At 24.4% G+C, this 13,648-nt stretch overlaps 1 protein-coding gene across 1 annotated transcript in view; it reads left to right on the forward strand.

Moving 5' to 3' along the window:
• The window catches only part of LOC111623712 (oxysterol-binding protein-related protein 8-like), a 186,583-nt gene that overhangs the window by 21,696 nt on the left and 151,239 nt on the right, over nt 1–13,648 (forward strand). Inside the window, exon 3 of the mRNA XM_023366398.1 lies at nt 12,367–12,474. Coding sequence (XP_023222166.1) covers nt 12,367–12,474 — 108 coding nt within the window. The remainder of the gene's footprint in view (nt 1–12,366; nt 12,475–13,648) is intronic.

Here is a 13,648-nt window from a genome sequence, read left to right on the forward strand (position 1 = left end):
AATAAACTTTTGTTTTCTCGTTTTATTGCAGGATATGCATAGAAATTATATAAGGACTTCTCAAAAAAGTTTTTGGACTGAAAAAAGCTTTCAGCTTGATATAGAACACGTTAGAACTGGCGGAAACTTAACAATACTTATACTGTGCTGTTATACTTACTACGAAGTACTTTGTACTACATATGCAATAAATAAAATTCGGTTAAGAAATTCAAAAATTAATTTTAAGCAATTATATTTGTTATCTTACCCTAATGGCATTTGGCATCTCACCCAGATACTTGGGGTGAGAGGCTTAAAATGCCAGACAATGAAAAAGTCGTCATTGCAAACACAGTATAGAATTTTTTAAAATAAACTCCAAACTTTTATTTGAAAGACATACTCCAGAATATGATATTTTCATTAGAGGGCTCCTAAACTCAAATTAGCGCTGTAATTTTCTTCATAAGCAAAATGTTAGGCATCTTCCGCCGAATCACTATACATAACTTTATTTCCCCCAAACATATTTATGTAGCTAAAATTAGTTTTAACTAATGTTAAAAGTTAAAACTAGTTTTATCTAAAGTCAAAACATGTACAGCAGTAAATTAACTAGACAAAACCGGTTTTGTCTAGTTAAAACTAGAATTTACTGCTAGTCAAAAATGAATTTGAGTTAAAACTAGTTTTAACTAGACAAAACGGGTTTTAACAAAGACATTCAGTATAAACTAGTTTCAACTAGTTAAAACGCGTTCTAACTAAAAACGGGTTTTGACTGTAACATATATATTTTTAACTGCTTTCTCAGAATGCAAAGTTTTTCAGATTTTCATCCAATATTCTTCATCATCTAAGTCAGTGATTCTCCATCTTTCTGAGGCCATTCATATATGTTTTATTATATAGATCATTAGCATCAATGTATTTGAAAATCAAAAAGCAATTCAATGTTTACTATTCTCATGAAACAATAAAGCAATGAATTAATAAACTTTATTGTATTGAATAAAATAGCAAATATGTATCTGTCTATGAATAGAATAATATATTGTATTACATTGGAATAAACTTGTATAAAAACTCAAAAAAGAATTTTTTTCCATTGAACATGCAAGACAAATTTGCAGAATATCTATGTTTCAGGGAACATGGGTTGAGAACTGCTTGTATGTTTTGAAACTTGTCTCCACAAGCAGAGTTGTCAAGAGGGGAGCTTGGGATTTTTTTCCCAGACTCATAGTAATTCCTATTTGTATAAATTAATGTTATTTTTACTAAGAAAAAATAAAATAATTTAAAATTACTTTTTATTAATAAGAAAACATTGTAGTTATTTCATTTATTCAAAAAAAAGGCTATATGGGCCCATTCTATCCCTGGCTCCATCAAGCTCTCAATGATTGCTGGCAAGGAAAACAGATGTTCCACTATTGGCAAGGCTAGTGTTGTATTCTAAAAATCATTCTTTACATGCCAATAGTTATGTAATACTCAAACCATTACTATTTTCTAAATTTCTGATTTTACATGCAAATTCTTGCCAACTATTTTAATTTAAAAAGTAGAGTAATAAGTTGTAACTCAATGCAAGTAAACAAAATAAAAGTATACTTACATAATGTATTTTCTTCTGCATTTATTTGGTAAAACCTAATTGATTGTTTTTGTTTAAATTTAACTTTTATAAACTAGCAATATAAAAATTTCAAATACTGCAATTTCTCTAGTTGAATCTAAAAATTTAGTAATTAAGCTACTATTTAACTATATCAGAACAGTATTTGGACCTAGTACAGTAGTTAACTATGTAGTTTAATTACATTAGAGATGGGCAGTAGTTAATTACTAATCTTTGGCATTCATATATAAAAAGATGTAAAGGCATTTTATTGAAAAATATATAAATGCCGAATGTATATTTTGAATTATTAATGGATATGCTTTTATTTTGGAATGTATATACGTTCAATGTTTAAAATAATTGAAAAGCTTTATTTTTTCAAGTTAATTTTATTTCTGATAATATCTTATTCCCAAATAATGTCTTTTAAAAATAGTTCATGGTAAAAATATTATTTTTAAATAAAATGTATTATTTGGCTTACAATCTTCAAATGATTACAGTAATGTGTTTCCCTTTCATATTGAAAACAGGAGATTTTAATCAGAAATTAAATTAATTTTAGTAGCCAAACATTATAATAATTCTTATTTCCCATAAGAATTACATTACAAATTTTATGCTAATGCTTTTTTATGATTTTACTCTTAAATTTAAAAAAAAAATTAAGAAATAAGGAGAAAAATAATATTGAACACTTGATCAAGAAGGATTGGAGTTATTCCATTTTAATATTTTAGAAAAGATTTTGTACTTACTATTACAATTCCATAAGACATCTGGTATGACTATTGAGCTGAAATGCTTTATAGTTATAAGTATATTTGTATTTTTCAAAAATAATGTAATTGCTGTTTTTTATAATAATTTTGGTTCTTTTGATATCTTTTGATATCTTATTACAGAATACTGAAATTAAATTTATTATGAAATTAAAGGTTTTTAAAGATTTTTTTTCATCTCCAATATATTCTCATAATTTATTACTAAGCAAATATAAAACATTGAACAAAATAGTTATAAAATATTTTGTAATGAACAATTACAGAACAAATGATTAATATAATTTGTAGAATTTTTTACTACTTATTTATCATTATATAATTATTTTTAAAAATAAAATTTAAGACTTGCATAAAATAAATATTTTTTTAATGCTACAAAAAATAAATAAGATAAAAATATAATTCATAAAAAATTTTTTAGAAAAAAATAAACTGAAAAAAATGTTTAATTTTTATTAAACTGCTTTAAAAAAACAAGATCTTCTTCAACTGGTTATAATAAATCATTTGTGACTTCAGTAGATTTAATTTGAGCATTTGATAAATACAAAGCTTATAATTATTAATACAGTGATTTGGAACTTAATGAAAAATATAAATGAATAAAATTAAATTCTTATTTTCATATGAAAAATTGTCCATTGAAAATGAATTTGAATCTTATGCCTTTGATAGAGGTGCACATGTTTGACATTTCATTTATTGATCACAAATATCAATTTTCCAGTTTTCTGACACACAATGTTTTATATGCAGCATAAAATGATATATTAACAAATTACATTAATTCATAGGTTAAAGCTAATTTTAATTATGGATATTTAATATTAAACTATTTTAAAGCTTATTTAAAATCGAGAATATATTATTAGTCTTATAGTAACATTTAAAAAAATAGTTTTATTAGTTATTATCAATGTGCATTTTAAGTTTATTAAACAATCAAGTAACTATGAAATAGAAGCTATAAATGAATAAAATTAAGATTATTTATTTGTGAATTAAACAATTATACTACTATGGAGATGTTTAAGTGGGGTACTTAATAAATTCTAATATTGAGCCAGAATTAATAATTTCATATTATTCAAAGTCTCTTTGGCAAATACAATATACAGTACTTTCATCTTTATGTATTTCATAACAGAAAGTTTGTTTTTCTATATATTTGGACGTGGTTTGAGAAAATGCAATGAAACTTTTCAGGGGACCATCCTCTCATCTGGGAGAAGGCCAAGACTACTTTTGGTCGAATTATCTACAAGCTATGCCCACAACAGGTCCATCCTTTTGTCTGACCAGTGGGACAGAGGCATTTGAATAGGAAAATTATTTAATACAAAAGTTACCAAAGAGTGCAACAAAATTTTTCTGAGAGGAGAGCTGGAGTTTCTAGGGCGCCGAGTTTGAATATTTGATCCATTTTTCTCGAAATTTGATCGATCGGCCGATTATCATCCGATATTTGGCTGTGAATGGTAATGCTAGAGTTAACATAGAAAAAATATGATATTTCTAATTAGCTTCTCATGCAGACGGAAGTCAACAACTGTTTTTTGTCGAAACATATCAATTCCTGTCTACACGACTAATTCAGTACCATCCAAGTAATATCACATTATTAGCTAGCAGAAAACATGTAATCTGGGTTTACTAGGGTACCTAGCGTAAATCTTTGGTCCGTTAACTTGGAAATCTGATTGTTCATTTGTTTTTATTTTTGTTAAGTGAATTTAAATAAGATTGATTTGAATTTTTTTCCCTTCAAATTAACTTTTTGTCGTTTTTGTTCGTTTGTTTTTTGTTACATTTTTTTTTAAATGATTCTTCATTTTTANGTTTTTTGTTACATTTTTTTTCTTATAATTTAATTATTATTTTGTGATAAAGGTGACAATGGCAGACTGAAATAACCAAACTCCTAATAGTTTTCATTTTAATGTTTGTTGTTCTCACTTTTTTGCCCGGGCATATTTGCTAGTAGGCTATTTTAGTAGTAGTCAATATTAATAAAATATTTTTTAAAAATTTTATTAGTCAAAAGTATCTAGGCCTAAATAGCTATTTTCTTCACTTATGCTCGTAATTTTAATTCCAAATTCCTTTATTTTGTGTATATTTTCTTTTCTCATCTCAAATATACGTTTGCTTGTTTGGTATACTATGGTGCAAAGCAAAATGAACGGCCAAAGCGTAATATCAATATTTAGCAATAATATATTTTTTATTAAAAAACATTTTATTGTCGATTATATCTAATTAATATTATAATAACGAAAAAGAAATGACGAAGGAATAAGAGAGTGACAATAAAGAAAAAATCTGATATCAACTGACAATAGTCTGTGGAACAGCTGTTATAACCACGTGATTTGCAATGATGTAAGATCACCTGTATAGTGACAAATATGTATTGCAGTAAACAAACACGACGATGACGCAAGAGGCTGTGAGGAATACGAATTACGCTTTTTCCGAATTTTCACATTAAGTTTTGGAAATGAATATTAAATTAATTATTTTACTTTTATATTGCTTTTAAATCTTGGTTAAACATCGTATATATATATATATATATATTTAAAGTGTTTAAAAATTTATATATTAATTCCAAGCAGAATCAGAAAAATAAAACGATCAAAATCGTACAGTACTTTTCCTTAAAATTTTCACATTAATTTTAAGGAAAGTACTGTACTGTAGTGGAAATTTTAAAACCACTTTAGTAATTTGTAATTCGACTATTTTAGTACTAAAAGGAAAATGACATAAATAAGCAAAAAATTTATAAAAGGAGAAAAATATTTATTGATAATTGTATCGTACAAATGGTTTGTAGCAATTTTTATGTAAAAATTTCAAACATAAAAAGTGCTTCAAATATATCAGCAGTGTTTCTCAAATGCTTTGTCTTATTTTACATAAATTGCACATACATGATGATAGAGAAAAGATGATAACCGTTTTTAGAATCCGAATAGAAATTAAAAGATTACCCAAAAGCTATCAGTTTTGAAGCATATTTTTAAGTTTTTATATATTACTGTGTATAATGACAAATGACAAATCAGCATTGTGAAGGATATGAATAATGTATCTGATGTTGATATCAAAATTATGAATTTTTTTTGTTCATTTAAAAAGATAAAGATTAAATGAGATTCTAAAACAATCAAAAAAAGAATATGTAAAACTAAAAATAAAAATTAATATTTTTTTAGTATTTAATATACTAAAAAATATTAATTTTTTAGTATATTAAGAACAGGAAAATGTTTCAAAAAATTACTTATTTAGAAAATAAAGATAAAACGTTAAAATTTTAAATAATTGATCAAAAAATTTATAGATTATATAATCTGTTCTGCTTACTAAACTGATTTTTTTGTAATCTGTTTAAAATATCGATTTCTACATTTACTAAATAAATATTGTTTAATATAAATAATTTATATTAAGATTGAAGTTAAGATTTTAATTATTTTTATAGCAACAGAACTTAACAAAATTAAATAGCAACAGAATGCTTAACGTACGTAGGCCTATAAAGTAAGTAAATTTAACGTACATCAGAAGTTGATAAAATTAAATTTCTTTTAAAAACAAATGCAGCATTAAGAACACGAATTGCATTAGATTATTTAACTAAATATAACTGTGCCGCAAAATATAAGTTAGTTAAAATGAATGCCAGTATGAAAGACCAACGGAAGAAACTGTGTGATAGATCTAGAATCAAAAATATATATGAATGCTGATTACTATTTGATGAAAAGTGTTAATCGTGTAAAAATAGATAATGCTATATGAATACACATTTAATTACAAACTAAATGTGTATTCATATAGTTTGTACAATATTTGAAATTGGAACAGATAAAGTTAAAATTTCCGAAAGTTATGGACTACTGACTTTAATTACATAACTGATCTTGCATTTCTCACGAGGACATCTTAGGGAAAATTAGAGATAAGGAGATATAAAAATACATGTGTATTATTTGCATACGACACAGTATAAACAACAGATGTTACAATAGCAACAATATAAAAGTGAACCTGACAACGTGGCATGCGTGATTCCTGTCGCCAAGAAAATAAACAATTATAATTAAACTTAGCATAACTGTAGGAGACTACGTGTGTCATTCACTATTGAATCGCGCATATAGTGTTCAAATTTGCAAGTACAGTATTTAGCAGTTAAAAAACTGCAAGTATTTAGCAACTAAAGAAAGAAAAGAAAATTGATGCATTTAATGCAACTCGCTGTATTTTCGATTTTAAAAGAAATGTAATAGTTGATTTTTGATGTCTTCTTTTATCTGTTTATTTCAATTATAAAATAATTGATATTTAACTAATAACTTTTGATGTAAGTTGAAATATCTTGTTATATCCATAAATTTGTTGGAAAAATCTATCTTGTCAACCTTTGTGAGAAACTATGATCGGCAAAATTTTAAGAGAGATTAGCTTATATATATATATATATAGATATTTATATATATATATATATATAATTTTGCAATTAAATGCCGAAAAAAATATGCCGATAAAAAGTTTAATCGACCGCCAGCAGCTTACGTTTTGCATTTAATCAGTTAAGAACGTAATATTTATATAAATTATATTATTGTCATAATTTCTTAGTGCTGATTATTAGTATTTCTTATCATAATGATTTCAAATTACATTTTACATCTATTTTCATTCCAACATATGCTTTCATTGTCGATCATTGTCAATTGCAGTTCTATTACATGAATATTAGAGTATATTTTATAATAAAAACAAATATTTTTAATTATTTCATCGTTTATATTTATTTATTAAAAAATAGATTAAACCAATTTTTTCATAAATAAATATAAACGATCATCTTAGTATAAATCTATATTATTTTTTTAAAATACTAAATAATAATCTTTAATCGATTTATTATTGCTTTTTTATACTGTATATTGCTTATAGAATAATTATATTGAAGTCGAAGTATTTTGTATGTTAAAAAATAATCAGTGTTTTAATTTATCGATTTCCTAACTTTTTGAAAGATGATATTAAAAAATTATTTTTAATTGATATTTTTTAGTACTTTTTGTTATTTCCATCTAACATTTATTTCCATTATCGATTTTATCCTTTATATCGATGTCTTCGATTTAGTTAGACACTATGTTACTCATTTCGAATAATTGCAAAAATAAAGATGTTATATAACTGTTTTTATATTTAGCAAAAGGTTTTAAGAGCAACTTAAGCATTTAGCCCAACTTCAAATCTTTAACAACATTTCTAGGATGTAGATCCATCTCTAATAATTTCGTACTTTGCTAATATTGTTTTAATGCAAAGTAGGAGTTCATTATATTCAACTAGACATACTGATTATTATCGACAATATTGTTATTGGAATAATAGTCAATAATATCGTCACATTATGATTTTTCAAGAATTTGCTGCAGATGTTTTTATAAAATCTACCACGGTAACATTATTTTTAATGACTAAATTATCGAATCTTGTGGCTATTTTCAATAAAATAATAATTAGTGAAAATTGGACCTTTTCACTTTTGTCTAATGTAGAATCGATCTGAATTTTAAATATTCCAGCTTTTCATATCCAGCATAGATTAATTTTGGTGAACTTCAAACTGTAAATGCCATCATACCAGTTATTTATTTTTTTGTAGTTTCATTAGTTTAAATTTTTATCTGTGTAGATTATCTGTCAGCTGTTTTTCTATTATATCATGCACGCAATTATTTCAGCTACTTAAATCATCAATAATATTAAATAATATAATATTGTAAATATGTTCACTGTGATTCTAGGTCTGATGAATATGTATATTGATGTAAAAATGTTTATTTATTTGATAAATAAATCATTTTTATATAAATATTAAAAGTTTTTAGAATCTTACTCCAGATTCCTTCGAAATATAAAAAGGCTTTGAGAAATAACTTTTCCCCAGTATCTCCTTTTCTATTTTAATGTTGACCGGTTGATAGTATCCCAAAAGCGTTAAAATTCATGTAATTTATTAAAATTATATTAAAAATTGTAATATTATAATTGTTAGTAAAATCAATTAATAATTAATACAAACGACAAATATATCGTCTAGATTTTTATTTAAATTAGCATAGTTATAATTAGTAATTAGTATTTGAATCTAGAATAAGCTTTATAAATTTAATTTTCGTAAACTCTGTAACGAGCACGTTCAATATAAATGCTTTCGTACTAGTTTTCCACGAAATATAAATAAATAAAGCAATAATTATTTAGTGCAGCATTTCCTCTCTAATGTCGTATCGTGCGTTTTTGTATATGGGGATCATATTTAACCTAAAATAGCACTAAGTCGAATTGCATTTGTTTATGTCAATACTAATTTAGCATCCACATTTTTTTTCTTCTGCTCTCATCGCTAGTGCATTACATTGAGACTGGAGGAAGGAATATTTAACTATAAAAATTTTGTAATTGTATTTGAGTTTTTAATTATACGAAATATTTACAGATTATTAAGTATGTGTAATTACTAAAATAATAGAAGGTAACAGAAATCTTTTAATTAAGAGTTTAGGTTAAAACTTAATTATATGTTTCATCTTTTAAAATTGAAAAATATCGTGTTTATAAAATTATTATTCAGAATGAGTGTTGAACATTTAAAATCTTGGAATAATACGCTGCTTCATATTATCTTCATTTCATTAAGTTAAAAACAATTCTATCGCCCCAAGGCAAAAGGCTATCTTGTCTCCAAAAAATTTAAATAAGTTGCGCACTCGATGGCGTACCAAATTGGTATCATTTATCGATAACGTCTAATATCTAGCTTGAAAATTATCACGGAACGTTTTTCACTAGATATTGGGCGGTATCGACAAAGGATACCAATGAGGTGGTACGCTACCAAGTGTGCAACTTGATTTAAATTTTTTTTTTTTGAGTTAGAGCAGGGGTAGCCAATAGTTTTTGCCCCCGGGCCGAATTGGAAAGAAAACTTTTTCACGGGCCGAACCTGAGGCTGCCCTAGGAAGATTTTGAGGTGGTGCAAGATCTCATTGTGGTGTCACCCCGTAGAGACTAAATTGTACATAGAGATTACAGATACATTTTTCACATTATCATGCATTATCAACATTCTACGCTGTACTTAAGAGATTTGTAATGCAGCGTTAACTCTAAACGCAGTGAGTCGTTGACTTTTTTTTTTTTTTAGGCGTCAGAATTTTTCATCGAGCTATTTGGACTTGAGTAGCTAATATTGAAAGATTAATCGCGGGCCGCATAAATTCATTAGACGGGCCGTATATTGGCCATGCCTGAGTTAGAGCCTTTTGTCTTGGTGCGGAAGAATTATCTTTCTACAGCTTTAAGCTTTAATTTCATTCATGAATATAAAATAATTAACTTTTTTTGTCCACCTAAATGATTTTATTATTTAAATTCAAGTAATGTTTTAATGCTAAAGATAAATTTTTGTTTCGAAATTCATTATTTTCAGTAAACAAAAATCTTTAGAAAATCATTACAACATAAAAACATTTAAAAAATAAGGAAAAGTCGATTTGACATTGCCAGTTAACATCGTGATTTTAACGTAACTCTATGTTTGTGATCATGTAGATTTTGGTTAAGTTATCTTAAAATAACATGACTCAGCTTAATGCATTTTTGTTCCGGTCAATTTTTTAAAATTTCATTCTCCAACTTCCTGTCTTTGTTATTCATTGGATTAATTACGTATAATTAACGATGTTCGGAATTTTTATTTACGTCTGTATTGCTCCTAATTCTTAATAGTGGATTTTGATAATATTCATATATATTGCCTTCATTTTTCTACTTACGTTATATCTTATAGGAATTTTTAATAGATAATTTATTTGAAGCCGAAATTTTATTCTCTGTAATAATGCATAGTTGATATGCTTATTGATCAGACATTTTTATCTACTCTATTAATAAGTTTTTTGGAACTTAAGGAAAACTTCATAATTTAATATTTTAGAGAAACTTTGATATATTAATATAATATGAGAATTGCAATAAGTTGTAGATACATTTTATTTCATTTTCTATATATTTTATTAATTTAAAGTTTCTGTTATGTAAATTTTAATATGCTTGGGTGTTTTTCTTGTTTTTTTTTCATTTTCCTGCTTTTTCTCTTGGCGAAAAGCTTATATATTTTGTATATAGTCTATACATATAAATAGTTATATTTTTTTATACTAGACAAATACAATATTTAATAATTGAAATATGGCTGATAGTCTGATCAGTTAATTAAATATAATCTGATTTAAGTCTTAAATTTTGTGTGTATAGTATAAAATATATATGTATTTTATATCTGTTGTTAACTCTCTTATATTTTCAGTGTTTAATGAAATACAATGCACATTATTTTCAAAACTACTTTATATAAAATGTTAGTCATAAAATTTTGATGGAAAATCTTAGTTTACTGCACTATTTTTATTCTCCTTTAAAGAATAAATTAAATTTGTTTTTAATAATTATAATAGACTGTGCAAAATGTAGATTATTAAAATAATTAGGTGTTTTGCCATATGTTAAAAATAATATTTATCACCATTGAAATATGCAGTGAATTTTTAGTAGATATAGAGATTGCTGCTGTTTTTTAAAAACAAACTTTCCTTTCTTAAAAACAACAAACTTTCCCACACACATCCAACACACACCCTCCACACACAGTAGAAAAATAATAGACACAAGATATCTAAATGTTCTATTTTCCAAGCTTTTACATAATAACTGAATTTTTAAATTTGTATTTTTTTTGTAGATATGCCAAAATATCTTATCATGAAAGTTTAACGAGTTTTTTTTTTCAAGAACAAATTATCTCAGCAAGATCATCTATATTTATGATTCAGATATTTTGGCATATTTACAAACAAAAGGAAAAAAATACAAATTTAAAAGTTCAGTTATTATATAAAAGTTTAGAAAATAAAAATATTTAGATATCTATTATTTTTTCACTATTCTATGATATGTTATTTTATACATATATAATAAAATCTTAGGTGAAAAGTTGATATCAAGAGATTCTCTGTTAATCTCAAATTAATAAGCATTTTTCTAAACATACTAATATATGTTAAAATATTGATAAATATTGAAAGATTTTGATGATATTTTAGATTTTGCCAAGTTTAATTTTACAAATTTATTTCAATCTTTATTGATTTATTTCATTATTATTTCATTCAAACTAATAGTATGAATGAAAGTAAATGACAAAAAGCAAATTTTTATTTCATTTTGTATGTAAAATATGAAGAATTACTGAATTATGTGTATCGATTCTAAAAATGATAAGTTGTGATCTAAAACTTGTTTTTTTATAGAATTTATTTTATTTTCTTTATTGTCTTTATTTACGGAATTTTTCTTTTATTTTTAATTAATTTTTATGCTAATTTCTTTTTTCTACTATTTATAATAATTGTGATTTTTTTTTCCTTTTAAGGATTTATAATATGAACACATCTTAAAATATATATTGTAATTTTAAGAGTTTTATAACAATTTAAGAGTATATATTAATAAATTTAATCTTCAACTTTTCAATTAAAATTATTTATTTACTAGATGATCTAATATTTATCAGTAATTTATATTTGGAATATGTACTTAAAAATAAGTCACTTTACTTACCATTATGCCTGTTCAAGAGTAAAATTATTTATGATATTTATGGGTATTTTTATTCCACAGTATACTTTTCTATTCTTACAATATTTATTTTTTATTATGTTTTTTAACTGCTTTCCAAAAATACATAATCAAATGATATTTGTATTTTTGATGGAATCAGTTCTTATTAATTGAATTTTATATAAATATAATTTAATGATTTTTACTTAATTTGTGTAATGAAAAATATCAGTTAAAAATAATTAATTTTTTTAGTAATACCACTAGCATCTTCTCATCAGTTAACAGAAAATACAAAATTTCTGACTTCCATGACTAAATCAGAAGAGATGGAGAGTGTTTCTTCTCCACAACAAACAAAAGGTAAATCATTAATGCCTATTAATATTTTATAAATATAGAATTAAATTTAAAGTGGTATTAATAATAGCATATCTCTCATAACTCATAACTATTTAGATATAGTTATTTGTTTATTTATTTTTAAGTTTTTTTATTGTTATTCTTTTCACATTAAAAGAAAACATGAAATTTTTAAATGAATAATAGTATAAATAAATAAATGAATATTATATACATATCTATTTATATTATTTATATAAATACATGCATAATGTTATTTAGTACATTAAAAATAATTCTATTTTATATTGTTTATTGACTTTTTTATTGTTTTGATAATTTTAAATTTAGTTTTGTTTAAATAGAACTAATAAATGCCATAACAGATACAAGGTAGGTCTGCTAAGTTTGGTGACTAAATTTTTAAAAGAAAATATTTCGGTAGAAATGATTCAGTTTAGTATCAGACTTCAAAATACACTCTTCTGTGATTTATACAAATTTTTGCAAGTTCTAGTAATTTCTGTATGCCTTACAAATTTTCTTTTGTGATGCTGTTTAGTTTTTTCCATACAGCTTCTTAGATATCCAAAATTTACTGAAATTATTTCAGTAAATTTTGTATTTTGATATATATTGATTTCATATTTTAAAGTAATTTTATTACATTTTACTTTTGTCACCAGTATTCTTGTGCACCAGTGTCTCTTGTGGTATTTTTTGTCATACAATATTCTGTTCAATGAAAGATGAGCTTTACAAATCTTTCATTGAATATTACAAAGCAGTTTTTGAAGAGCAGTTTGATTTGTTAAGACATTAGATGCAATCATTGTAAACTCATTACTTTTTTACATTAATATAAAATTAAAAAGCAATAAAATAGCATTGATTGAAACTGTTTAAACTATATTATAATTCTACTTTGTTATTTTGCTATCAAATCTGGAAATATGAATTAATATATAAAAATGGAATGATATTGAATGGTTTAATGTGACCTAAAATATGTAAATTTCTTTATATAGACAAACTTCATTAAGAAATAAGTTATAAAATATCATTAATTAAATAATAATAATAAATCCTTGCCTAACATTTTCTAACTCATAATTTAAAGAGCAAAATAAATATTGCTATCTTACTGGAAAATATAAAATGCAAATTTCACGAAATAAACTATTCAAAATTAGCT

The sequence above is a fragment of the Centruroides sculpturatus genome, unplaced genomic scaffold (genome assembly GCF_000671375.1).
Source record: "Centruroides sculpturatus isolate CEXI.00-Female unplaced genomic scaffold, Cexi_2.0 scaffold80, whole genome shotgun sequence".
Classification (NCBI taxonomy): Eukaryota; Metazoa; Arthropoda; class Arachnida; order Scorpiones; family Buthidae; genus Centruroides; species Centruroides sculpturatus.